The following is a 27,052-nucleotide window of genomic DNA, read 5'->3' as shown; positions in this document are numbered from 1 at the left end:
GTCTATAGACTCTATATCATTGTGGTGGGTTCATTTCTTTTTCGGCAATTTAGGTTTTAAACATTATAAGAAAATATAATTTAGTAATATATTCATTTGCATTGTTGAATATTTACGTTACCTTTTTAGTTTTCTTAACTGCTACTTCACGAGTACCCCACGATACGTTGTTCAAATTAATGATAGAGTAGAGAATTAACAGCAAGTACATAGAAGGTATAGACAAGAGGTATATAAGTCCAGGAACTATACACCAGAATTCTTGTGGATGCAGACACGCAGCTATGAAGAACGAACCCGTCATAGCTATCAAGAAAATGGCTGAAGGAGATCCAATGCCGTCTTCACGCAATTGCAAAGCTGTACCAACTATGACAGCCATCATGATTAAGGCGTATCCAGTTGAGAGAATCTGTGCAACTATCAGCTGAAAGGAAAGGAAAATTATTTTATTATTCTACTGTATTGGGTAATGGTGAAGTCCTTGGACATAATATTCAGAATTAGTCGAGTTTAAAGTGTGATTTTTTGTTGATTTTTTATTGAGATACCAAAATAAATTAAAGTCTTTAGTGTTACAACAACAAATCACGTTCACAAATATCACGATACACCAAAATCATAGGTACTCTTACCTGTATGTTTGACTTGCAAGTGAAGCACACCAACATAAAGAACAAAATGGGATACAAGTTGTAGTAGAAGCTAGTCCAGTTATCGATTTGGAAAGCGGCCACGAAAGCACCCACCAACATAAGGAATATAGTACCGGGTCCAAGGATGGTACCTCCCATAAGAAGAATTTGGTAGCCGATGTAGGGCATGGAAATGTTGTCGTTGACGTCGATGGTTCTTTTCGAGTCCATGAGCAAGTCCATGATGTTGGCAATAGTGGAAGGTACCTAGAAATCAAAATCATTACTCTGTTTACTTTATTTTCTATATAATATTTAGAGATAGGTGTAATATACGTCAAATCAAATGTATAGTTTCTTCGACAATAATGAATTGGTGAAACCTAACTTACCCATCTTCGACGTTGATTGTAGAATTCATTGAAACCTTCAGGAGCATGAGTATAAGCATCAGATGCAGCAGAATACTCTACACGATATCCTCTTTGCAGAAGTAACGTACATAACCAACGATCTTCTCCCTGATCGTATTGCACGTAATGCCTAGCCTCTGCAGAACTGAAATGACAGTTATTTTAGTACAAAATACTTTTTGCTTATAAAGTCTTTTACCATGTGGTGTATTTCTTCATGACATTGTCGTCCATCAAAGCCTTTCCTCTGAAGAGAGAGAAACATCCAGGACTACAAAGTACACAGCCAATGACGTGTTCAGTAGCTTTTTGCAGCCAATGACCAATAGCATATTCGAAGAGTTGGTACCACACCATGGGACCGGAACCTACAGGGTGGATACGACCACAGGCAGCTCCTAAAAGGATTTATATAAATAATATTAATCAGTTGTACAGGGTGTACCATTTTGTTTACAGGGTTTCTCGTTTTTTACTTACAAAGATGTGGTTTACTTTGCTACTGTTTGATAAAACTAAACATGCTCCAGACATAAAAAAACGTTGTCTATACTATTATATAAAATCCTTAAGTGACTGACTCACTGATTAATCACGATCGTGCTCAAACCACTCAACGTAAGAAGCTCAATTTTGGCATACCGGTTGATTCTAGGGTGTAGAGGTTCGATAAGAAGGGATTTTTCGAAATTCCAGTTCCAAGGGGGTGAAACCACCCCTCAAATATTACAATATTTTTTATTTATAAAACGGTCAAGTTTCCGAAAAAACGCTTAAACGCATATATTTTATTTTGTTTTTTACATATTTTAAGATTGTTTAAAAATGTATACAGGGTATTTCGAAAAATCTGGTCATTGATTAATCACGATCCTGCTTAAAGCGCTTGACGTAAAAAGCTGATTTTTGGAAAACGGATTGACTTTAGTGTGTAGAGGTTCGATAAGAAGAGATTTTACGAAACTCGAATTCTAAGGGGGTGAAACCACCCCTCAAATATTAGAATATTTTTTATTTAAAAACCGGTGAGTTTTTCGGAAAAACTCTTAAACACGTATATTTTATTTTGTTGTTTTACATATTTTAAGATTTTTTAAAAATTTATACAGGGTGTTTCATAAAATATGACCATTGAGTAATCACGATTCTGCCTAAACTCCTTGACGTTTAAAGCTGATTTTTGGCAAACGTATTGACAGTGGGGTGTAGAGGTTTGATAAGGAGGGGTTTCTCGAATATGAAACTCCAAGAGGGTGAAAACGCCCCTCAAATATTACAATATTTGTTATTTAAAAACGGTTAATCTTTCGGGAAAACGCTTGGACACGCATAATTTAATTTGTTTTTTTACATATTTTGATTTTTTTTTAAAAATCATACAGGGTGTTCCAAAAAGTTGGGCAATTGATTAACCACGATTCTGATTAAACTGCTTGACGTAAAAAGCTTATTTTTGGCAAACGGATTTTTCGAAAGTCAAATTCCAACGAGATGAATAGTTAGAAGTTAATATAATAATATCGCCATATTGTATTTTCTCATGCTGACATAAATGTGAGAACATTTTATCCAGTTTAATGGAAATTCTTGCTTTGTTTTATCATCACCATTACAAATGATTAATTCGACGCGAACGAAGTCGCGGGTACACGCTAGTACAAATATAAAATACAGAAAAATTTTTAATTAGTTATAATAAACTATAGATTGGCATATGTTGCCAATCGTCATAAAAATATTACAGAAACAACAAATTTTGCTTATTTTAGTATCTAATAGATATTCACAATATTTCCCACAAGTTCTTTACCTAGATTCTTATTTTTCTTCATCAAATCGATAAGCAACAGTACAGCGGATGGCTGAAAATCAATATCGCCATCAAGAGTCAACAAATAGGTATTTTCGGCTATGGCTTCTTTTCTGTCTACTGAAATGGGTAATTCCATGAGACGGTGTCCCAAAAGATAGTACATGTACATCACTTGGGACCATCGTTTCCTGTGTCTGATCTTCATTTTGTCCTTCAGGTGGGCGATCATCTTGGTTTTTCCCGGCAGTTGCCAAATGAGACGACCTACGAATATTATATTCATACTATACAGTCATGCTCATAAAATTTCCGTTAAAAGTGATTTATTTCTCAATTGTCATGTCAGTGTTTTATTTTTGTAACGATATTGCTTTAATAAATCAGGCAATATAATTAGAAAAAAGGACAATATCATCGTATTTTGATGATTTTTTTAGATTCTTTTCTAAGATATAAGATTTTTTGGAACGTTATAATTCGCACTTCTGGCAATGACAAATACCTAATTGATTTCTGAAGGTATTGTGTGGTAGGCGTTTCTCAGTTTTTATTAAATTTATCGTTATACATAAAGAAATAGCGATTAAACAATATAAAAATGATGTTGCATAAACAATCTGGAAATATATACAGGGTTGTTCACCACATACGACACGGAGTATTGTAGCTAAACGATGAGATTTTTACAAATTGTAAGTTTGGGGTTCGTTGAAGGACTATTAGAGCTACAATTTAAAAATATTTTTACAAGATACAGAGTGTCCCAAATAAATAAAAAATATCAAAGTTGTATTTTTTTAAATGGAACACCCTGTATATTATTACATTTTTAGTTTCTACGATTAAAATAAAGGTAAATTTGATTAAGTTTTATTATACTTAAACCTTACCGTTTTTGAAATATTTTTCAATTCTTTGAAATTGCAGTAAAATTTTTAAAAGCTTCATTTCTCCAAGGGTATCAATGTTTTAATACTAAATATTTAATGAAGTTTATTTATTGATCAGTTATTGTGTTGCAATAATAAAAATAATACTACCTTATACAGAGTGTCTAAAAATTTATTTTAAATAATTATTAGCTTCAAACGGCAATAACTTCTTTAATTTAAATGGAATGCCCTGTATATTTTAGGAGAATCAGATGCACAATTAAATTGTCTATCAAATTGTATTATACCATTTTTTACCTATCCCTTCAAGTTTTCGTATAAAATGCATTTTCTTATAATTTAGACCTCATTTATCAATATATCTATGGAATATTGACATTTTAGATTGTTTTTAAAGCAACAAATGTACAAAATGTACAGACTAGTAATATTATCGTTTTTAGCAAAACGATAATATTACTAGCCCATTTGTATGCAAAAAGAAAACTATTTAAATCTTTATAAAAGAGTATACCATTAATTAAATATAACACCATTATTTGCGCCCATATACTAATTAATTACATACTTAATTGTGTTCGTTATTAAATTATTATAAATAAATGTGGATTTGAGTCAGAAATCAATATAATAATAAGTTATCAAATTAAAGTCTCTGTAGTTATAAATAAGCATTTATTAAAAAATGAAATATCATTTTTAAGGTGTTACTTTTTATCACACTGTCTAATGCCCATACAAAATTCAGTTTTTTAGTATTTGGAGCAATTATTATTAATCAACGCAAACAGTCAGTTAATGTGGTTTGAATACTGGAATCATATTAATTGACCCTCTTTAACAAATATTTAAACAGTTTTTTTTTATTTTTTAATGAAATAAACGAATTATATCGACAATATTAGTATCTGTACTCTTTAAAAATTTGGTACATCTTTAAAAATAATCTAAAATGTCAATAGTCCATGGGTATATTGATAAATGAGTTCTAAATTACAAGAAAATGCATTTTCTACGGAAACTTGAAGAGATAGGTAAAAATGGTATAATACAATTTGATACAAAATTAAATTGTGCATCTGATTCTCATAAAATATACAGGCTGTTCCATTTAAATTAAACAAGTTATTGCCGTTTAAAGCTAATAATTATTTAAAATAAATATTTAGACACTCTGTATAACGTAGTAAAATTTTTATTATTGCAACACAATAACTGATCAATTAATAAACTTCTGTAAATATTTAGTATTAAAAACTTTGACACCCTCGGAGAAATGAAGCCTTAAACTTTATACTGCAATTTCACAAAATTGAAAATATTTCAAAAACGGTAAGGTTTAAGTGTAATAAACCTTAATCAAATTCACCTTTATTTTAATCGCAGAAACTAAAAATGTAATAATATACAGGGTGTTCCATTTAAAAAAATACAACTTTGATATTTTTTATTTATTTGGGACACTCTGTATCTTGTAAAAATATTTTTAAATTGTAGCTCTAATAGTCCTTCAACGAACCCAAAACTTACAATTTGTAAAAATCTAATCGTTTAGCTACAATATTCCGTGTCGTATGTGGTGAACAACCCTGTATGCAATAATTTTGGCCATGTGTATAACTCTGTTTTTTTTCTCAGGTAAGATTTCGACAGACGATGACAGAAGAAAAGCAGATGACGTCCCATACCAATCTATTTATTTTACTAAAAAAAGTTTCTAATAATTTTTAAGTTATCTACAGGGCTCAGTCACTCTTATGGAGCATTAAATTACAAATTGACGATTCGGCCCACTATAGATGGTGCTAATTTACGTCGTGTATATATGGTTGCAGAACAGTTCTTCGTGTATGTATGGTTGCTTCAAACGTTACGATTGGCTCGGTCTTTAAATTCATTTTATGAATTTTGCGATTAATTTCCCTCTTCCATCCACACAGTACTTCAAATACTCCTTTATTTATGCTTCAAACTATATTTAAGCTGCCTTTATTTTGTTTTTAATACAAAATGTATTTCTCGTGCTTTTTATTGTATTCCGACTCCAACTTTTTCATATTATATTATTCAAAGGTGTCATATTTCTTAGTGCTTCTTGAATTATACAACTGTGATGAACTGCAACGAGATGAATTTTCAAAGTATAAGCAGCCTCTAGGATAAATTTTACATATCCGTTGTAGCAGGCTGAATTCATAATTTATTACCATAAAGATATAATTCTCGTCAAGATATCTGGTGGTGTAGGGGATAAGGCTCTCGTCTAGCAACACGAAGGTAGCCGGTTCGAATCGTGCCGCCGACACGACTTTTTTTATTTAATAAATAATTATTTTGACCTTGAAGCCCTGAGCCGCACTCGGCCCACTATAGATGGCAGCAAAAATTTTGTTCGCTTTTTTATTACATTGACTGATCGTTCTGTAGTTATTCTGTGGTTATCTATGGATGCGTTTAAATATAAATCCGTCATGCGTCGTGTCTTGTTGTTTTTAACCAGTTTTATTGGTTTATTTAAAAAATGACAGATCGTATTTCAATTTTATTGGTTTGACGGAATGATGAACGACAAACGGACGCCGATGCGTATGAACTCGCCTTTTTCATTTTTGTCATTTTTGACGCTTGTCAAAGTCTTGCCAAATTATAGGTTATAATTTTGTGTCAACTTTTGTAAAATACCCTGCGTTTTGGAAGATGATGCATTTTGATTCGTATTATTACGTGTGTTTTGTGTCTTTTGAAGTCAAGTGGAGGAAAAATCGACTGAAAATTAACTGTAGACCCAGAGCACAGTTTATGGTTAATACTCGCTGCCCAGGTAAAAAGTCTTATACACCAATAAAGTTACCATCATTAAAGTTCGTATACCATCTCGTCGTAGATAAGTGCATCTCGTATGTGGTAGAAGGATCAAACTAAACACATACTAAAAACTGGAGTAGCTGTAAAATATCGACATCACACGATAGGTAAATAATGGATTTTAATACTGCAGAAAAATAATGTCAAAAGGTACTGGTTTAAAAAAATTAAGATTAAAGTTAATTAATCAACCTTTAAGGTATAAAATTTGGTAGGTGTTATTATTAATAAAATAGTTTGTTTTATTTACCTATGTTGTTTTATTTATTCCTGTGGAATATTACAAAATGCGGGTAGTTTCATAAAGCTTGAAAGTAAATAATAGTTCTTTTTTATATTTTTTTGGTATGTAGTGTCTTGTTCTTGTTTGTTTTGTATTAACACATACCGTTTTTATTAAATAAAATAACTCGATTACATTTTTTCAGTTTTATACAGTTTTTTTCACAATATTTTGAAATAATCACCATAGATAAATGAAACAAGTTTAGATTGGAAAGTGCCTATAAGGACAATGTAAACACTATTTGGCGCTATTCTTGCAACGGTCGCGACCCAAAACTTTTGAAAATTTCGGAGCGGTTCGGCTTTTTCCGGAATTATATCGCCAAATATTGTTTAATCAAATTTATTATTATTTTCGTTTAATTTTATAAATAAAATACAGTGTGTTGCATACAAGAAACTTTATTTTATATAAGGACGCATGTATTAAATACCTATGAAACATTGGAAACCGACGTTATGCCACGATCCACGATGGTTTTGCAGTTTACAGTTCTCAGCACAGCTTTTTAAGTTTTTAATGCCACTTTTTCACAATTATTACCGGTTGGAGTAAATAAAACTTGAATTAAACTCACAAGATAGCAATAATTACTTTGAAAATGGACGCTATAAACACTTTTCGGAATTTCTTTAGTGAGAGCGGTTTAGATTTTGAAAGATTATTATGATTTTTGAAGATTCTGACTTTGACAAGAGAAAATTATTTCTGTTTTTGTTTGCCGTTGTTCTTAGCGACCGCTATAGCAGCGCCAGATCGCGTATAACGGTCGCGACCCAAATTAATTTCGCGACCTAAAATTTTTACGGGCTTTCCAATCTAAACTTGTTGCATTTATCTATGATAATCACTTGTCATCTTGTCAACCAAATTTTAAATATTTCCTTCTATGCGTTCCAGTTGTGCCAACTTATTTCTTTGTAAAATAAAATAAACTACTTTGAAATTAAAATGACAGACACATCTATCACTGTCAAGGATCTTCTCGTTGGACAGACTTTATAATATATGGGCGTGGATTTCTTTAACTGTCAAAATCTCTCTTAATATTAAATTTTTGATCATACGGTACTTATGTCGTCTTACCTCCGTAAGGAGTGGGTATTTTCTTAGGTGGCCTGACTCTGATATGGGTCTGGTGCACATCGGATGCCGCCTCGTCTATGGTAGCCACCAAAAGTTTAACGAACCTGTTGACTTGCGTGTCGTCATCGTTGTGGTCGGCGATCTCGAACGCGTCATCGAAGAAGATATGAGCTGTCAAGAAGATTACATTGATTTTTCGTCAAATCATCATTGTGCAGGAGAAATATGAAAGTAATATGCGTTGGGTCTTTCCCGGGGGAGTGGCGGCGTGATTTACAAGATTCATTGTAGTACTGTTAGGTTACTGTTATTTTTTGGTTGATAAGATCGATCGGGGAAGAACAGTTAAGGCTTTCGATAGAGTATTGTGGTGTACAGGGTGTCCAAATTTGTGTTTTGATTGGGATTTCAAAAGCTACAAGAGATACAAGGCCGTAGTTTTTCAATTAAATGTATGTTTTATACAGGGTGGTTTGAACTGTATTCCGGAAACTTCGGCTAGATAAAAATAAGTAAAAAAGTTCGTATAAATCTATGTCCTAAAATGCTTCGATTCAGAGATACAGGGTGTAGAAGTTTAATTTTTTTTGATTTTTTCCAAATAATTTCTGAACTAATATCGATATTTGTATGAAAATCGGTGTCTGGGAGTTCTTTGACATGAAAAATTTGACTTTTATATCAATATGACTCCTACTTGTAGAGGGCACCACCTACATGTGTTTTAACCTTTGAATAAGAAGACTAAGGAAGGAGCATATCAAAAATCTTAGGTACACCGCGATGGGCCTCAAATATGGCCGATTTAAATTCCGGTTTATCAGTGTCGTTCTAATTTTATTTAAAAAATGTAAAACTATGATGTAGGGTAGACGTGGGGTAGACTCAATAATTTGTTGTTTTATTTTACGGTGTGAATAAATGTTGGTAGTTATTAAAATTGTTATAAAAATATATAATTCTAATAAAAATAGATAGGTAAGTTATAATAAGTATTTATTACCACAAACATCCGATACGCTACTGAAGCAGATGAGTCAAATTAACGTATCTAAATTCTTTGACATCTAATCTTTGACAAGTAATAAATAAAAGCTAAAATGCAAGAAAAATATATAATTTAGTTAATTTAAGTGAATTTCATAAATGATCGGTTTACTACACGTATGTATATTATATAGTCACTTACTAGCGAAAAGTTGTTCCATTATTTCACTCAATTTTTGCCGAGATCTACCGCACGCTACACAGCCAACTATTTTAGAGTCTTTTTCGATAAATCGCGATAGTGTCACTGTTAATTTAAGTGCTGCCACAATTTCCATCTAGATTTACTACCTTTGTACAACTATCAGTAGTAGAATAAATAATAAATAACATAAAATAAGCTCCGTAAAGACTGACGAATCCACAAAATTTCAAATCAAATTCAAATGTGTCAAATGAATCGTCAAACAGAACTGTCAAGAATCCCCACCCTAGAGTGCTTTTATGGCGCTTTTTCCGCCCACCATGCATGAATACATGGATAGCATTATGCTCCTTCCTTAGTCTTCTTATTCAAAGGTTTTAACTGTTTTGAAGAGTAATAAGTTTTCGTCCGTACCTGTATAAAACCACAGTGTAAAAAATATACATTTATGACGTTTTTTACGTAAAAAAGGTCTCTTGTTAAAAATCGCTTGGAGTAATGGTTTTCGAGATATTTGGAATCGAACTTTATCTATTTGTGATTTGGAAACGAAAAAAAAAACAGCGTCAGCGATGGTTATGAAATAAAGATCGCTGTCACTTTATATGTAAATTTGCTAACTGGACGACATTTTTTTTCGATCATACGGTAGTAAGTTTCAAATTTATCATTTCATTTGACTGAAACCCTTAAACCAACTAGTCAACATATTTATTTTTTGTTAATAATGACATGTATTGACTATTTCCATTCTAAATATCTTTAGAACGATTACTCGTAGCGATTTTTAAGATATATTTTTAACGTGGAAAATCATGTAAATGTATATTTTTTCACTCAGTAGTTTTATACAGGTAGGGACGAAAAGTTATTACTCTTCAAAACAGTTAAAACACATGTTGTAGGTGGCGCTCCCTACAAGCAGTCATATTGACATCAAAATCAAATTTCTCATGTGGAAAAACTCCTAGACACCAATTTTCATCCAAATATTGACGTTACTTCCGGAATGATTTAGAACAAATCGAAATAAAAATGAAACTTCTACACCCTGTATACGGACATACATTTATACGAACTTTTTTATTTATTTTTACCTGCAGAATATGCTGGCAAAGTTTCCGGAATTCAGTTCGGATCACCCTGTATATACAGGATAAAATACAGGAACATAAATGTAATGTAGTATCATTTGAAATTTTGAAAAAAAATCTCCGATACTCCACAGACAATAATTTCTATAAATGATGGTTTATATCAGCACTAAACTGATTATTTTTAATAAAGAATTTACTTTTATAAAACAAATTTACTTTTTAAAATAGTGATTCCAACATACACAGTATTGTTTCTATTATATACTTACTTTCAAATTCATAATAATCTGGATCAACCACCCTCAAATACTTCTGCGCCACCCTTCTAGCAGATTGATCTTCATCCAGTCTCAAAATCGACTTCAAGAACTCTATCATTTCCTCCTTGTTCTCGTGCCACATAGTAGCACAAGCATAGATCCTCGTAATGTTGTCAGAACTCTTGATAGTCTTCGGGGAAGAACCGTCAGTATGATTCGAAATAGTCTCGTAATACTCGTCAGCCTTTTCTTTCTGAATCTCGTCCAAATCTTCCGTTTTAACATCAGCCTCATCATCTCTTCTTCTGTTCATACCCATACTTTGATCGATGAGAAGCCCCTCGTACATCGGGATAACAAAAAGTTTCTCTGTCCTAGCCAAACGCTCGCATTTCGGTGTCCAGATATGCAAAGTGACCCATGTTTGAGACAAAAGCCACACTAACCAAATCCAAGCATGCTGGTGCGAGATGAAATCGTTCAAAAATGCCGTTGGAGGTATTTCGTAGAACAAATAGTCTGGAACGGTCTCATGGAAGAAGCAGGGATCTCCGTTTCTTAACCCACAAGCTGCTATTAAGAGTGATACGCATACTGGGATGGTGAGGTTGACTGGGAAAGCGTATGAGAAACCTTGGATCATGATTTTGCAAGCGAATTTTCCGAAAATGTAGACGAAGTAGGACGCCAGGATGTGGATCATCATGACGTATAAGGCGCTCCAGTCGTTTGATGGTATGACAGTGTCGTCTCCCGTGGGGATTATCTCGGAGATGTCAGGTAGGACGGTGCCACCCAGGACGGGTTTGATCTGAAAATGAGTAATGGAGCCATTAGCATAATGTTCTTCTACCGAAAAAAAGAATCGAAAATCGGTTTTGCGTTTGATTTATTATCTTTTCTGTTTAGGGGACCTTAAATTTGAATATTGTCCAAACTTTAGGTTGTAAAATTGCTACAAAACTGGTGTTTCCTGTCAATTTATTGTCTGTATACTATATATTACGTTAGTATTATTTATGTATTATTGATATGTAAAATTCAAGTCTGAATAAACAAATATACAGGGCGTCCCAGGCTGAGCGTGCCTTAGAAGTTTCTAGAGAACTACAATATCCAGATCGGAGATATTTTGTACATTATTTTTTCACAACGAGATCTATCGATTAAAAATATTTTCAATATGGCGGCCTTTCCGGAAATACCGGAAGTTGTCAGCAACTTTCTTATTTTAAATGGGTGCTTCCATTTTTTATTACATACTTAAATTCTCTGTAAAATTTTATGAATTTTGATATTCTATGAAACACTTTATATCTAAAATTAACCGTTTTTGAGAAAAAATATTTAAAAATTTTTGGACGAAAAAAACGGCCTGTCAAAAGTATGTGTATAGCCTAAACGTCAAATTTAGTGATTACCACAGCCACTGTGCCATAAAGAGAAGACATGTGGCTATCTATTTCAAAAATTAAATATTGTTCGAATGTTATATAATAATTGCCGCAGCTGTCATGGTATTGAGCGACTAAAAAATATTATAAATCATTTTTTTCAAATGGAAACCCACTTTTCTTCACCAGTGAAAAGGATTTTCAATTCGTTACTTTTTAACTATACAATGAAGTGGAAAAAATCTCCGATCCAGATATTGTGATTATCTAGAAACTTCTAATGCACACTCAGCCTGGGACACCCTGTATTCCATATTCTGCTGTGTACAAATTCCGACTAAAAAGTTGAGTAAATTTATTTGTAGTTACTCTATGTAACTCTAAAATATCAGAGATTTCTAGTTGGTTTCTATAGACTAATTTTTAAAGGAATTATTATTAATAAAATTATTTGTAAATATAAATTACTATAATACCTTTAACATTATGGATAATGATTATTTATTTATTTTTCACAGTATTTGCTTTATTTATTTTATTTTAATTTTGAAATCTATCTTAAGATTTTCTATGGAGGAACAATATTTTTTTCTGTGATTTTTTTCAAGCTTTTGTTTACTAACAGCCATTGATAGTAAGAATAGTATTTTTCCCTATAATTTCATAGCTGTTTTAAACATTTTTCTTTTTTCCTTATAGTGTTTCTTTTATAAATTGTTATTTACCGTTTAATACCTTCTGACTAGCAAAGTCGAATGATTTTTATGGCTTGATAACAATATATTCAAGTTTTCATTTAACACTTTTTTCAATTTTGAATACACTGTGGTTTGAAATCACTTTTTTGCCATAATTTTGATTAAATGAACTAATATTTTAAATGATATGAAGTATTGTCTCCTAAAATATTTTTTTAAGAAAACAATTCGTACTCTATAAACGAAAAAAGGGCGTCACAGAGGCTTTGAAATGACAATCGATGAAATGTTTGTGTAAAAAATTGGTATTCAAAAAGAAAAAACATCAAATCTGACTAATAGTTATACATATCTGATTAATGAGTGCCTTTTGAATACCAGAAAAAGTATTAACCTTATCAAATACATTATTTCAAACGTTTTCTATGTAATATTATATTCTGTATTGTCAAGGTTGTGATATTAATCGAACTGTCACGCCGAGTTAAATGCCTATTTATCTTACCTCTAGCACCGTGATCGGGTGAACGTTGAAGCTCTCCGAGAACTCCGTAAAGAAAAACGCCACCTCTCCTTCCCTGATCAATATGATAAACAGGATGGTCACGAAAAACACTAGTATTTTCCAAACGGAGATGAACATGTAACTGAAATATCTGGTCTGGTCGAAGGAGTCCTTGATCTTGCCCAGTTTTTTGATGAAAGGTATGGGGGAATGCTTGGAAATGTAGTTCTCCCACCAGCCGATGGAGATGAGGAATATCGTTACTGGAATGATCCAGAGATCCGCTCGGTTTTCCACGATGGGCCATACGATGAAACCGGTGGCTTGTGCTGCGATGGCTATCATGTCCATGATCACTTTTATGAATCTTCCTGATTCTTTGTTGTTTCGGGATAGAAGACCTAGAAATGGGTCACATTTTAAGAATATTTTTATATAATAAGAAAGGAAATTAATTTTGATATATTATAAACTAAATAAGCGATTCATGTAATTTTGTAATTCATGTTCACATTAATTTTGTATAACCCATACAGCTTTATTTTGTGAACTAATTAGATTGATATAACAAAACGTGCAATTAGAAACTATAATTAGAAATTATAGTTGAATCTTTTCTAAGTTGTAAAAACCATAAACGTGTTTCTATGGTAATATATATTCGTTTTCATTCTTTGATATATTGTTATTGATAGAATTTTAATTAACATATTTTTGCTGTTTTAAGATGTTAAAGTAGTACAAAATTTATTTAGTTCAATACTATGGTAAGGGTGATAATATTTATCGAAAAATGTGACACTATAACCACAGTCAAAAATATAACGTTAATCAAAATTAATCATAACCAAATCATAACCACCTGTCAAAGAATAAAAACGAAATTATATTTCAATAGATTCTTGATTTTTAGGACCTAGAAAAAAATCAACCATTTCGCGTTTTTTTAATTTTCTCTAAAACTGTATGGAAATTTGGAAAGTACAAAACGGAATTCACCATTTGGGAACAAGCAAAATTTTTTGTGAAGAAAGCATTTTTCTCAAAATTTCAGTTATAAAAAGGTTTTTCCTCTTGTAACAACAATCCGGGGACATACTGTATATTATTTATTATACCTTTGAATTAATTATATCCTGTTAAAATTGCAATTTATATATGTCACATTCATAACTACATGATATGAACAAACAAAGAAATAATAGTTAAGGTGTGGTACGCTGTTATGAATTTTACACATAAGATGAAATTCTAGTACTTAAATTGTTAAACTAAAGATATTATTATTATTTCCTATAAAAACGGCTTCCTTAAATTTAGGCATTTTTGTTGCGTTTTTCGCTTTTTTTTCAAAATGAAGGAAATCTCTTTAAGGTAAAGTATGTTCAGAATAATGATGATCAGTTACAAAGAATCAAATTTTAGTTGAGAGAAGTACTTGATTTTGACCAAGCTATTTTGTAATAAGAATGGTGTATAAGAGCTTTACGTAGACAATTTAAAAACAATTCCTAAAAATATTTATTTAATTTTGTCGCCAATTATTCATGTTTCTTCTGATTGGACACCAAAGGCTTTTCAAAATGGGAGCCATTTAAAAATCAAAAAACTTTTAATTCTTAAATGGCACCCTCGGTATTTTTGTACTTTATTCGATAGAAAATGACACTCTGAATAGAATGACATATCATATGTCAACTTTTGGCATATTCGCTTTAAAAAACATCGTATTTTAAATTTCTATTCATGGGTGTTTTAAACCCACAACACTAATTTTTAATCAAGGAGCCTTGGAAAAATAGATTTGATTGTCTCATGGTTTTAGTGTCTTGTCCTGGCCTGTTAAAATGTGCTGAGATTGTATATTTAATCATATATCTTTTTTTTTCAAATGGAATGAGAGTTGCTCTTTGGCATATTTGGAAAATGAATTTTTTACGAATAATTTGGTACCACACTTTTGGTATTTCGAGTCAAATTGTCGTTATGAACCGTATTTTACAATTTCAAATACCATATGCAACAATGTCAAAAGTTAACGTATGATATCTGTCATTTTCTTTAGAGGGTCATTTTCTATCGAATAAAGTAAAAAATACGGATGGTGCCATTTAAAAATCAAAAGTTGTAGTCATTTCCGGTGAGACCGGAAATGACCGAAAACAATTGATTACGTCACTCAATCTTAATTTATGTCATATACTAACATACCAAATCTCGTTTTTTTATCTGAAAAAATAAAAAAGTTATAGGGGTGAGCCACTTTTGAGACGCACCCGGTATAGAATATGTTGTCTACATACACATAAATGTCTTTGTTGTGTAATGTTTTTTTTTTCTTCTGCATATTATATTGATATACATTACCTAAAACTGCTGGCATGAAACATAAGCAATTCGTTAACATGGCTCCTTTGACCACATCGATGTCTGGCAGAACATGGAAGAACAAAAGAGCCAATCCGATGGTATGGGCTGTTTCGGGTAGGAACAGCATGAGAAAATGTGAAAATTTCGGCCTTTTTGACGACTTGAAGTAGCACATTCTCGTCGATCTGAACAGCGCTCCCAGGTGAGGCACACAAAACGCGAAAAACAGGCACCACATCCATGCTACTCGTTCCTGCGTCGGTATTTTTACTATAAATTGTTTTTCTCTACCTGTAAATCAACAACAAGAACACTTTTAATATAATCATTTGTTACCTCAACAGTAGTTTTATCATCTAGTCTCTATCTCTACTCTTCTATCAATAGAGTTCTGTCTGATATATGATAAGTTTCCATTTTCGGCAAATTTCTGAGACTTTTTTTATTTTAAATTACACAAAATGATAACTAGTTATTGAAGTTGAATTAATTTGACAGTTATATTGAAGTAACGTGAGGCTTATCACAGCCACCTTGATTTTAGCAAATAATAAAGATCTAGACACTAAATCATAAAAATGAAAATATCTAGAAAAATCCTTGTTTGAGGGGTAGACAAACCTAATAGTATTTTGAAGCGACACGAATTTCCCACTAAATATCGGAATAATATACTGGGTGTTCCATTCCAAATAAAAGAGTAAATTGCTTTTAAAGGTGACCAATGTTCAATATTAATTTTGTCTCACCCTGTATAACTTTTTGGGCCAAGTTTTAATCTGATTTAAATTACATTAGTTAGTTTAAGTAAAAATTGGGCTCTACCAGGTAAATTCCAATTTAGATTCCTGTAATCATATTTATATATGTACCAACTTTACTTACCTAAATCTTTATTACAATATGGTACGACTTTGTCTGGTTTTAATTGCGAGGTCATAAATAATAGGGTTCCTTTCGATATAACACCAGACGCTAAGACTATAATAAATGTGACTAAATATGCTACTACTTTTAGACATTTTACGGTAATTTCTAAACATTTTTGGTTTGCCATCGATCCAGACTCCTCCTTGATGGGAGGGTCCCTGAACACGTCCCATCCTTTGGTTTCTTGCACAGTTCTAACACTGAAACAAAGAAAAAATAAAACAATTAGCTATATTTTCTTGGATGTAATTAGAGTGGGAATACTTTGTCCAGTAAAAGAATATGTGACAGTGACAGTTATTGTCTGTTAATAACGTAAAAACGATATATTTTAGGTCTAGGAACATGTATAGTCAAAAAGTAACAAATTGAAAATCTTTTCACTAGTGAAAAAAGTGGGTTTCCATTTGAAGTAAATGATTTGTGTTTGACAGCTACGACCAATATTATATGACATTCGAACAATTAAATTTTTGAAATAGATAGTCACATATCTTCTCTTTAAGTCACAGTGGCTGTGGTAATCACTAAATTTGACGTTTAGGCTATACAATTTTTTTTGTCAGGCAGTCTTTAAAAATTTCAAATATTTTTTTCTCAGAAACGGTTAATGTTAAGTATAGATTGTTTATATCAAAACTCATAGAATTTTACAGAGAATTTAAGTATGTAATAAAAAATGGAGAACCTATTTAAAATAAGAAAGTTGCTGTCAACTTCCGGTATTGGAAGTGCCGCCACATTGAAAATATTTTTAATCGATAGATCTCGTAAAACAAAAAATCTCCGATCTAGATATTGTAGTTCTCTAGAAACTTCTAATGCACGCTCAGCCTGGGACACCCTGTATACACATTATTTTTAAATAATAATATTATTAATATAGGAGATAAATATGCATATAGTAGTAATTATAGTTATTAACATATAATATGTGCATATAAACTAACATTCTTGTTAACTTACAACAATGGACGATATGCCAAGAACGTACAACTTTTACAAACATGTCAATGTAGTATTGAGCAATAAGAAGGATTGGAAGAGCGAAACGCTTGCCCAGCAGTTAAAAGACCATACCATAACTTGGTATACTGATGCTTCCAAAACCAATACGGGAACAGGGATCGGAGTGTTTGGGCCGAGAGCTAATTACTCCGAACCAATGGGCACTTATCCTAGTATCCTACAGGCAGAAATCTACGCTATCGAGAGATGCGTACAACTTATCTTAGATTGGAACTATCGGAAACAAGAAATAGCCATCTTATCTGATAGTCAAGCAGCGTTAAAGGCGATCAACTCAGTATCAATCAATTCGAAATTGGTCAAAGAATGCATAGAGAAGCTGAATAAATTAGGCAAAGAAAACAAAGTCCTCCTACACTGGGTGCCTGCTCACTAAGGGATAGAAGGCAATGAAAAAGCAAATAATCTAGCTAGGAAAGGAGCGAACACTCCACTAACTGGACCAGAACCGTTCTGCTTTCCAAGTGGTAACCAACTCAAGGCGGAACTCAAGAACTTGGAAGATTCCATCCGCAACCTGGAATGGAAATCTTGCAATGGTCTAAGACACTCGAAGAAGTTTCTGAGGGCTTATGATCAAGAAAAAATCACAGATCTTCCTGGGTCTGAGTAAGAACAATCTTCGGATTGTCACGGGGTTTTAACAGGACACTGTCTCCTCAATGAACACCTCAGTAGATTGAAACTAAGAAGAAACGGCGAATGCAGATTCTGTGGGGAAGATGGTGAAACACCAGTACACCTCATCACTGAGTGCGCCGAGACGACAACCATTCGTGCCATGAATTTTGGTACTACTGATATTGGAGATGGAGAACTACCCTCTATAAAACCGTCCCAGATACTGGCTTTTGTCAAAGCCCTGGGACTGTATGATGAGTTATGATTCAAGAAAGGGGGACACAATGGATCTGTAAGGTCGAAGTGATTAACCCCCCTCCCACTCATTCTAAATTCTAAATTCTAAAAAAATTCTAACAACAAAACAGACTAACAAAAAATGACGTTATATACCTAAATGATAGATTAATGTAAATTCGTTGACTTCTTAAAACACCTTGTCTATGTTATTTGTTAAATTCAGAAATATGTATTATAATCATTTATAAGCAAATATGCAAAACTTAAATCCGTTTGTATGCTAAGTTCTAGACGCATCATTTGATTTAAAAAAAAAATATGTTTTAATGACAATAAAATTACCTAAAATATACAATTTTTAAATCATATGTGGTGGCTATCCACAAGGCAGTAGAAGAACTGGTCGTCCAAGATATACATGGCAAAGGACAATTAAAAAGGAGATCGAAGCAGTAAACCGATCATGGCGAGATGTCAAATCAACTGCCAATAACCAAACCCGCCGGAGAGCATTTATTGAAGCTCTATGCTCCACGTAGGAGTAAAGGACAAAATGAAAAATAAACGTATATAAATGTTTTTATTAAGATTTTACCAGTCATCAAACTCCTTTTTTATTACCATTTTCTAAAGACATAAAAATAAAATTCCCAATAAAACCCAACCGAGAACATATGTTCCAATAAGCGTTCTATCTGTGCTACCAATAGAATTGCGCCGCAGTACCACCTTCGATATGGTTCGTTCGGCCCGAAACGAGAAAGTACGTAAAGCCGTTCACTTTTGTTTTTATGCGAAACTGGATCTGCGATCGACCTTGCCGCCGCGCCATTTTTCTCCTTTTATTTTGCCCCCAAAGGCTGTTTCGATCTGGTCGATGCCGTTTGAAAATCGCAACCAGCCGACCGTGTATATATGGTTTAGAATTCGCAGATGTCTTGTGGCGTTTGGGTTTGCGTAACGTTGCCATTGGTCAGTGACCAGATTCAGTTAGGCATGATAATATCTTATATCGACCGTCGAGATTTTATAGAAAATCAAAATTGAATCGATAATATTCTTGAAATTTTATTTGGAACGTGGGTTTGCGTAATGTTGCTATTGGTCAGTAACCAGATTCGATTAAACCCCATACTCACTACTTGCTGATGCAGTTCGTCGATTCGGTTCGTCAATGCAATTCGTTTTTTTTTCTTCCAATAACAAGGGGCCTTCTTCTGCCGGAAACACTGCGACCTGTGAGGCCTATTGTGTTTGTCCCCTTTCTATATCTGCACCCATTCTCCTATCCCTGAGCCATGCACTAACTTATGTAGGTCCTTGATAGGATGGAAGAATAGTTCCTCCGGTTCTAGCCTAGTTTTCCCAAATAAAAAGTGTCGTTTGCCATCCAGAGCCTCGCATTGACATATTATGTGCTCCACTGTTTCAGGATCTTTACTGCAGAGTCTGCAGCAAAGACTTTCTTGATATTTGCTGAGCTTGTTCAGGTAACACTTGACAGCCATGTGTCATGTCAAGAGGCCTGTTGTAATCCGCACTTTATTCCTGTTAAGCATTAGCAGTTCTAATGTGCGGTTTTAGAGTTAGGTAAAGGCCTTGATGTGCCTGTGCCCCTGTCTGTTTCTCCAGTGGACATTCTGCTTTTTCCTGATCCAGAGTTTTAGTGCACTACGGGCCATACATTTGGGTACCCCCAGTACTGGCTCTGAACCAAGATAGGATGCCGATGGTCTTTGCCTAGCTAGCTCATCGGTTTTTTTGTTGCCTTTAATGTTGCTGTGGCCTGGAACCCAGAATAATTTAATACTTTAATGCAATTTGTTAGTCTGGAAAATTTTCCAATGTGTTCGGGATATTTCTCTTGATGGTTTGCTCAAAAACCGACATTGCATCGACTAATCGAACCAAACAACCGCATCTTGGTCAAACAACCGCTTCTTCTTCGATTTCTAGGGGAATATTCTATAGCTCTTTTTGGCCATCGATCTTCCCAGAGCTCTCATCACGGGTCTATACCAGACAAGTTGTCTTGTTTCTATGTTATCTATAGGTGTGTATATGTTCCCCGTTTTGATTCAGTCTTAATCTTCATTTCGAATATGTTCTGTTATTGATATCTTACACGCTCTTCTCAACAAATTATTTTCTGCTTTTTTTTCAATTGCCATCAGCATTCTGACCCATACGATAAAATATGCTCTGCTATCGATTTGCAGATTGTCATTTTTGTTTTTAATTTTATTTTATTCGACCAAAGTACTGAATTTAGACCGGCAAAATCTGAGTCTTTTCAGATACATTTCTGCCCTTGTTGTGTTCTATGTCTGCTCCTAGTTCCAGTCTACTTGTCCATCCTCTGCCATTTTTAGATGTTCTGTTTTTGTCATGTTCATTTTTAACCCCATTCTGCGTCCTCCTTTTTTAATTTTTTGAGCTGTTGTAGATTCGATTTTTTGTGAAGTAATAAAAAAATAATTCGCCACAATACACCAAAACACTTTACTTTTGCACTAGAAGCGCGTTTCGCTAACCATATTAGCATCACCTAAACGTAAATAAAAATGTTTTAATCATCTGCTGATGATGCTAACATGGTTTCTGACAAAGTTTTAGTAATGTCCAATTAATTTGAATTATGGGGTAAAACCTGTTAAAGTGGTTTGGTATGGTTAGGTAACTAATTTTCGTAATAGTCTCTTTCGTTATATTATTCTCAGGCAGTGGCCTACTACAATAATCTAATTTACAGAAACACTAAAGAAGAAATAAAACTAATAAAATAAAGTTAAAACATCATTGTAGTGTTTCTTGACAACATAATAATGAATGCCTTTACAAAGTTTTTTTTATTGGCTCTCTCTATTACTAATTATTATGTTCTCAATTTAAATCTCAATTCTCGACATTCATATTCGAATTTGTACCTATTACGTTTATTGTACGGATTTTTTAGCTCAAGTCGCCTACAGCTACTTCACCAAGAAACCTTGCTCTCCTTGGCATTTCGTCTGATATTTAGATAAGTACTGCCAAATTGTGGTCGCTTAAAAATATGTACTTTCCTTGTTTCATGTCTCAACAATTCTATTTATTACACCCACATAACAAGTAAAATACTTTGTCCATGGTCAAAAAAGGTTCAATAGTTATTTTTTAGACGATAAAATGGCATTTTATCGTTGACCGAAAAGATTAATTAATTTCGGGAGACGAAAATGCAATTTTATCGTCTTGTATAAAACAATATTTTTTTCCATAGCGAGGTACGTTTTAAAAAATATTCAGAAATTATTATTTCAAGGAATTTATTACGAGTAGAAAAAATATTGTGCTGGGTTGGCGTTGGTTTCTATGTAATTTGACAAATAAATAAAGCTGTCTCTTAAAGTTGTCAGTTTTGAGTCAATATATTTTAAGTCTCTTCCATGTCGATTGCTGATTGAATTGGAGCCAGAAATGGCTCAAAACGAAATAAGTAAATTACTAACAGATATTCAGGCTGAGGCGACAAACGCCATATCCAAACTACTTCTATTTAAATCCCGAATAACTTATGAAAAGGAATGCAAAAATTTTCAAAAATGTCCGAGAAGAAATAAAGTTTTTAACCTATCCTCGCTGTTAAAGTATCATTTAATTTACCCTTGCTGTTAAAGTACTATTTGATCTACTATTTTTGATAGATATAAGGCAATTTTAACAGTTGCTAATACGACTGCTGTTAAGACAGCTAGGATGCATTTATTGTGAAACATTATAAGCATTGAAAAAAAAATGGAACTATTTTTAAACTTGTTAATATTAATTTAAATTCTCTGGTATGTATGCAAATGGTCATTCCAAAAGAATTATGACCAATCAGAGTTGCTGACAAACTGCCTGCCAATAAAGTAACTTTGAGCCGAAGTTTTATTTTGTTTCCATTTCAGTGATTTATAGCATAAGTCTTGAGGCAAATCATAAACTTAACAGTCAATTGAATACTCGTAGACCCATTGAATGGTATGATACCTACAGAGTTATAAAAGATACAGTGAGGTGGTTTTAAGGCCCTGTTCTTCTCTACATAGATTATAATAGATATTGCAATTTTATTTTTAAATTAATTTTCTGTTGTAAAATATATTTATAGATCCTTTTTAAGCTAATTCCACGAGAAGATTTTTGTCGAAATGGTAAATTTAAGGTTTTTTGATGAGTTGAAAGAACTCTCAAAAGATCAAAACATTTATAAATGAATGGATCACTGGTCAAGATCAGAAGAATCAATTTTAGCATATACTGGATGCGTCTCAAAAGTGGCGCACCCTTATAACTTTTTCATTTTTTCAGTTAATAAAACGAGATTTGGTATGTTAGTATATGACATAAATTAGGATTGATTGACGTATTCAATTGTTTTCGGTCAGTTCCTGTTCCACCGGAAATGATTAAAACTTTTGATTTTTAAATGACATCCTCGGAATTTTTTTACTTTATTCGATAGAAAATGACATTCTGAAAAGACATATTGTATGTCAACTTTTGACATTTTTGCTTAAAACAAAATTGTATTTTAAATTTCAATCTAGAGTGCCATCCATGGCTGTGTTAAAAACACTAATTTTTAATTTCACAATCAAGGAGTTTTGGAAAAATAGATTTGATCGTCTAATGTTTTTAGTGTCTTGTCCTGGCCAGTTAAAAGATGCTCAAATCGTATTTTTAATTATATCTCAATTTTTTCAAATGGAACGAGGGTGGCTCATTAGCATATTTGAAAAAAGCGCATTTTTGTACGAATATAATTTGGAATAAACACGCTTGGTATTTCGAGTCAAGTTGTCGTTATGAATCGCATATTACAATTTTATAAACCATATTCAAAAATATCACAAGTTGACATATAGTATGTCACTCTATTCAGAGTGTCATTTTCTATCGAATAAAGTAACAAAATACTGAGTGTGCCCTTTAAAAATCAAAAGTTGTAGTCATTTCCGGTGAAACAGGAAGTATTCTAAAACAATTGAATACGTCAATCAATTCTAATTTATGTCATATACTAACATACCAAATCTCGATTTTTATCTGAAAAAATAATAAAGTTATAGGGGTGAGCCACTTTTGAGACACACCCGCTATATGTCTAAAATAAACAACACCTCATTTAGTTGAATTTAAATGTCCTGTCTTCTTTGATATTTTTATTTTTCACGTTACGATGACAAATACGTAAATAAGGATAAAATCCCATGAACATTGTGATTAATATTAAAAAACTTTATGATTTATAATGTGCTCCTTCAAAAGGTTCCGGCAAACAAATGCCTGACAATATCTTAACATCACAAAGTACAAATTACTATACGCATTAAAAATTATGTGAAATTATTCTTTGGGTTAAAGCAACATAAGTTTTTTTTACATTTAGGGAACAGTTACGTATCTGCTTTTTATTCATTTTCATCAGTCAAAAGAAGAGCCTGGTAAGGTAACAATGACGTCACCTAGAACACATTTTCTTTAAAGGAATAAAATGCTCACTGGGCAGCTCCTAGAATCAACGCGTTCTCTATTTTCCTTCTGCTCTCCGGGCTTTATCATCCAAATAATACCCTTCATGCATTAAGAACTAAATCAAAAATGTGTACTACTATTCATGACCTATGCACGAGAAACCTGGAGTGCACACGACAAAAGACCCAGGTAATAGATGTTATCAGGGCCGTCCTTAGACTGTTGGCCGCCTGGAGCAATCCCGAAAAATGCGTCCCCCTAAAGACAATCGTTTTTTTATTAGTGCGAAGTTTGATCCGAAGAATCAGGTGTGAAAAAAAAATATGAAAGTTGTGCCATAGATGGTAAGAAATATTATCAAAAGCTTTCCGAAAAGAAAGGAAATAAATATGGCAAGATTTTCAGAATTAGCATTTAAATTTTGTATTTAAAAGGAGCGTCACATGGTACCTAACTAAAACTTTTTCCCTGTTTTTTTTTCGGCAAACTCTGAAATAAAATCGTCGATGTTTAGACTGTTCGATGTTTAGTGTGTTAATCGTTCTTGTGTCACACCTGATCTCAGGCAGTTCTCAATTATTTTGAGTTTAGAAAAACTTCTCTCTCCGGTTGCCACTGAAACCGGCAGTGTTAATGAGATTCTTATGGAGATGTAAATATTTGGAAAGTTTCCAATCAGATCGTGAATTTTTAAATATTTTAGTGTTTGTTTTGGACAACTGAAGTTTTCGGCATTATCTGGTGGTTTAGAGCAATTAAAGCTAAAATCTCGTCCCGAAGTTCTAGGCTATTAATATCATGTTTTATCTCCGTCCGTTAAATAGAGATGAAGAACCATACAATGCTTTGTTATTTCCTTTCGGTTGATATTCCTGAGAACTGTGAAGTCGTATAAAAACGAAAAATAGCCCCAGTGAGCTTTTAACAGGTCAAACCTTTCCTGGAGCGCCTCATGGATTGTATCCAGGACAACAAAGAAAAATTCGATTTTAAACTTTTCCTGTGGATCTAAAATTGGCTCATCCACTGATTCATACAAAAACTGTCTAGTTTTTTTTTCTGGGACGAGCTCTAATGTCATTAGTAAAAACTGCTTCAATTTCCAGCTCTTCTGCCAGCTTTGCAGCATCCACTAATATCTCTCTAAAATGGTCGTCGGTCCTTATTTTGACAAAATAGTCGTCGATAGCTTTTTGAGCTTTAGTGGACCCAATGTCGAGTTTCTCATTCTGAAGCAGTTTACTAGTTGCATTTATACTGTTGGAAATTTCGTAGCGAAAATGACCATTTTTCCAAGATGTAGTACTGACGACGACGCCGACGTACCGAATTTGGTCAAAATGTACCGAATTCAGTTTAATTGTACAGAAACGGCCACCCTCAAATTTGGCCGCCTGGAGCAACTGCTCCTCTGCTCCACCCCTCAGGACGGCCCTGGATGTTATCTACATAATGAAATCCATCAAGTGGCAATAGGCAGGACACCTGGCAAGAAGGACGGACAACAGATGGACCACAAAAATTACAGCATGGTACCCACGAGGAATTGAGGAATTGAGGAATCTAGAGGAAGGCCAAACATGAGATGGGACCATGATATTAGCAAATTAGTAGGGATAACTTGTAGTATCTAAATAAATGTGAGGGAGGCTACACCATAATTGGAAATGGTTGAATAAGCTGATAATGATGATGATGATGATGATATAAATAAAAACGAAGTAATGCTAATTCTGAAAATTTAGGGCTCAGAGTTTTACCAATTTCTTTCTTGTTTACACTTTTGCATACCATTCTTTATTTCGAATGCATTCTTCACAATCGACGATATATTTTCTCTGCTGCATTTATATCATGTTTACGACCAAACCATCGCAGAATTCGAATTTCTGCTTGGGTTTACTGACTCTTTAACAACCGAAATCCGAAAAAATCTCGAGGGAACAACGAACCAGCCAGAAAGCCAATACGTTAAATTTAATCAGAATTCCTTTTCCTGAAGCCTCGACTTGCATAAATAAGAATAAACACGATAAGAAAATTCAGGGAGTGAGTGGAGTGGATGACGTAAGTACCAAGTGAAAAAAAAGGCAAAAAGTGACGGTATCATTCGGATTTTTACGTTTTTGGGGCTTTGTACGAATCTGCACGAAGGTCGCTGTCGATCGAGGTGGAACTCAAAAGGTCAGTCACTCGCGATTTGATCGTTTTCTGTTGAGTCACATTGCGGCGGCCATTGTTTGAGATTCGATTTATATCTACCGCATCGCGAGCATTCTGTTGCGGTTTTTAAAAATAGTTTTTCTGGTTTTTGCAGATGAGAGTGCTTCTCTGGAGTCAGAGGAAGTCTTGGAGATCAATAATGACTCGAAAGAATTTTGTTTGAATGGTTTTCAGAAAAAAAAAATAATTTTTTATAGACTTGCTGCATTCCCCGCCGGTGCTGCCACCATCGGAGAATATCGTAAACAACTAGCATACACAAATACACGGGTTTAAAGAGCGAGTATACGAAAAAATTATTATATAATTATTCTAAAAGTGTTAGGAAGCATAATTTGTGAAAATTCTAAAAATAAAAATAAAAAAGTAAATATTTTGATATCTTCAGAAGGTCGTCTAACTTAAACTAAAAAAACTTTTTATATGAGTTCAACTACGGTAGCGAGCATAGTTTTAATCACCGGTTTTGCTACTGGGGTCATAATTGGGGCTATTTTGGCTATAACGATTTTTTTAAAGGTACATAATTATAATTTTAGAAGATGTTCATAAAACATTTATCCACTAGTTGATTAAAAAAAGTATACCATTAATATTGCAAATTATATTTTATTCTCTTATAATATATATCTATTCTATCTTATTTATTCACATGTTTCGTCGAACTGCTTGAACAAATCGGTATGAGAAACTATGAAGTTATAAAATGTTGTTTCGGGAGAGTTGAATATCCGGGAATGTGAAGAAAAAAAGATACAAATTGTTTTATATAGGCTGGTCAAGTAAAACCGCACAATGTAAAATATACCCTGCTGAATATATTTAAGCTATATTAATAAAAAAAAAATATTTAAAAATATTTAAAATTGTATGATGGAATGAAAAGGAGAAAATGTACTTTCAATGCCCTCTGTATATCAGAGAATATATAGGAAATCAAAACCAATTGTAAAATTCGGAAGGCACAGATATATACCGTATGATCGAAAAAAAAACGACG

At 33.1% G+C, this 27,052-nt stretch overlaps 1 protein-coding gene across 2 annotated transcripts in view; it reads right to left on the bottom strand.

Moving 5' to 3' along the window:
- Positions 1-27,052, bottom strand: part of LOC115875156 (chitin synthase chs-2) — a 75,136-nt gene that overhangs the window by 9,694 nt on the left and 38,390 nt on the right. For both annotated transcript variants that reach the window (XM_030890546.1, XM_030890545.1), the window contains exons 3-12: positions 16,393-16,637; positions 15,505-15,798; positions 13,138-13,538; positions 10,550-11,351; positions 7,992-8,162; positions 2,859-3,125; positions 1,248-1,446; positions 1,028-1,193; positions 636-902; positions 122-427 (exon numbers count right to left, since the gene is read on the bottom strand). In XM_030890546.1, the coding sequence (XP_030746406.1) occupies positions 122-427; positions 636-902; positions 1,028-1,193; positions 1,248-1,446; positions 2,859-3,125; positions 7,992-8,162; positions 10,550-11,351; positions 13,138-13,538; positions 15,505-15,798; positions 16,393-16,637 (3,118 nt within the window). The remainder of the gene's footprint in view (positions 1-121; positions 428-635; positions 903-1,027; positions 1,194-1,247; positions 1,447-2,858; positions 3,126-7,991; positions 8,163-10,549; positions 11,352-13,137; positions 13,539-15,504; positions 15,799-16,392; positions 16,638-27,052) is intronic.

Source organism: Sitophilus oryzae, unplaced genomic scaffold, assembly GCF_002938485.1.
Source record: "Sitophilus oryzae breed Bouriz unplaced genomic scaffold, Soryzae_2.0 scaffold_1350_pilon_pilon, whole genome shotgun sequence".
NCBI classification, from domain to species: domain Eukaryota; kingdom Metazoa; phylum Arthropoda; class Insecta; order Coleoptera; family Curculionidae; genus Sitophilus; species Sitophilus oryzae.
The sequence above is the reverse complement of the archived record's forward strand: the minus strand, read 5'-3'. Positions and strand labels throughout refer to the sequence as shown.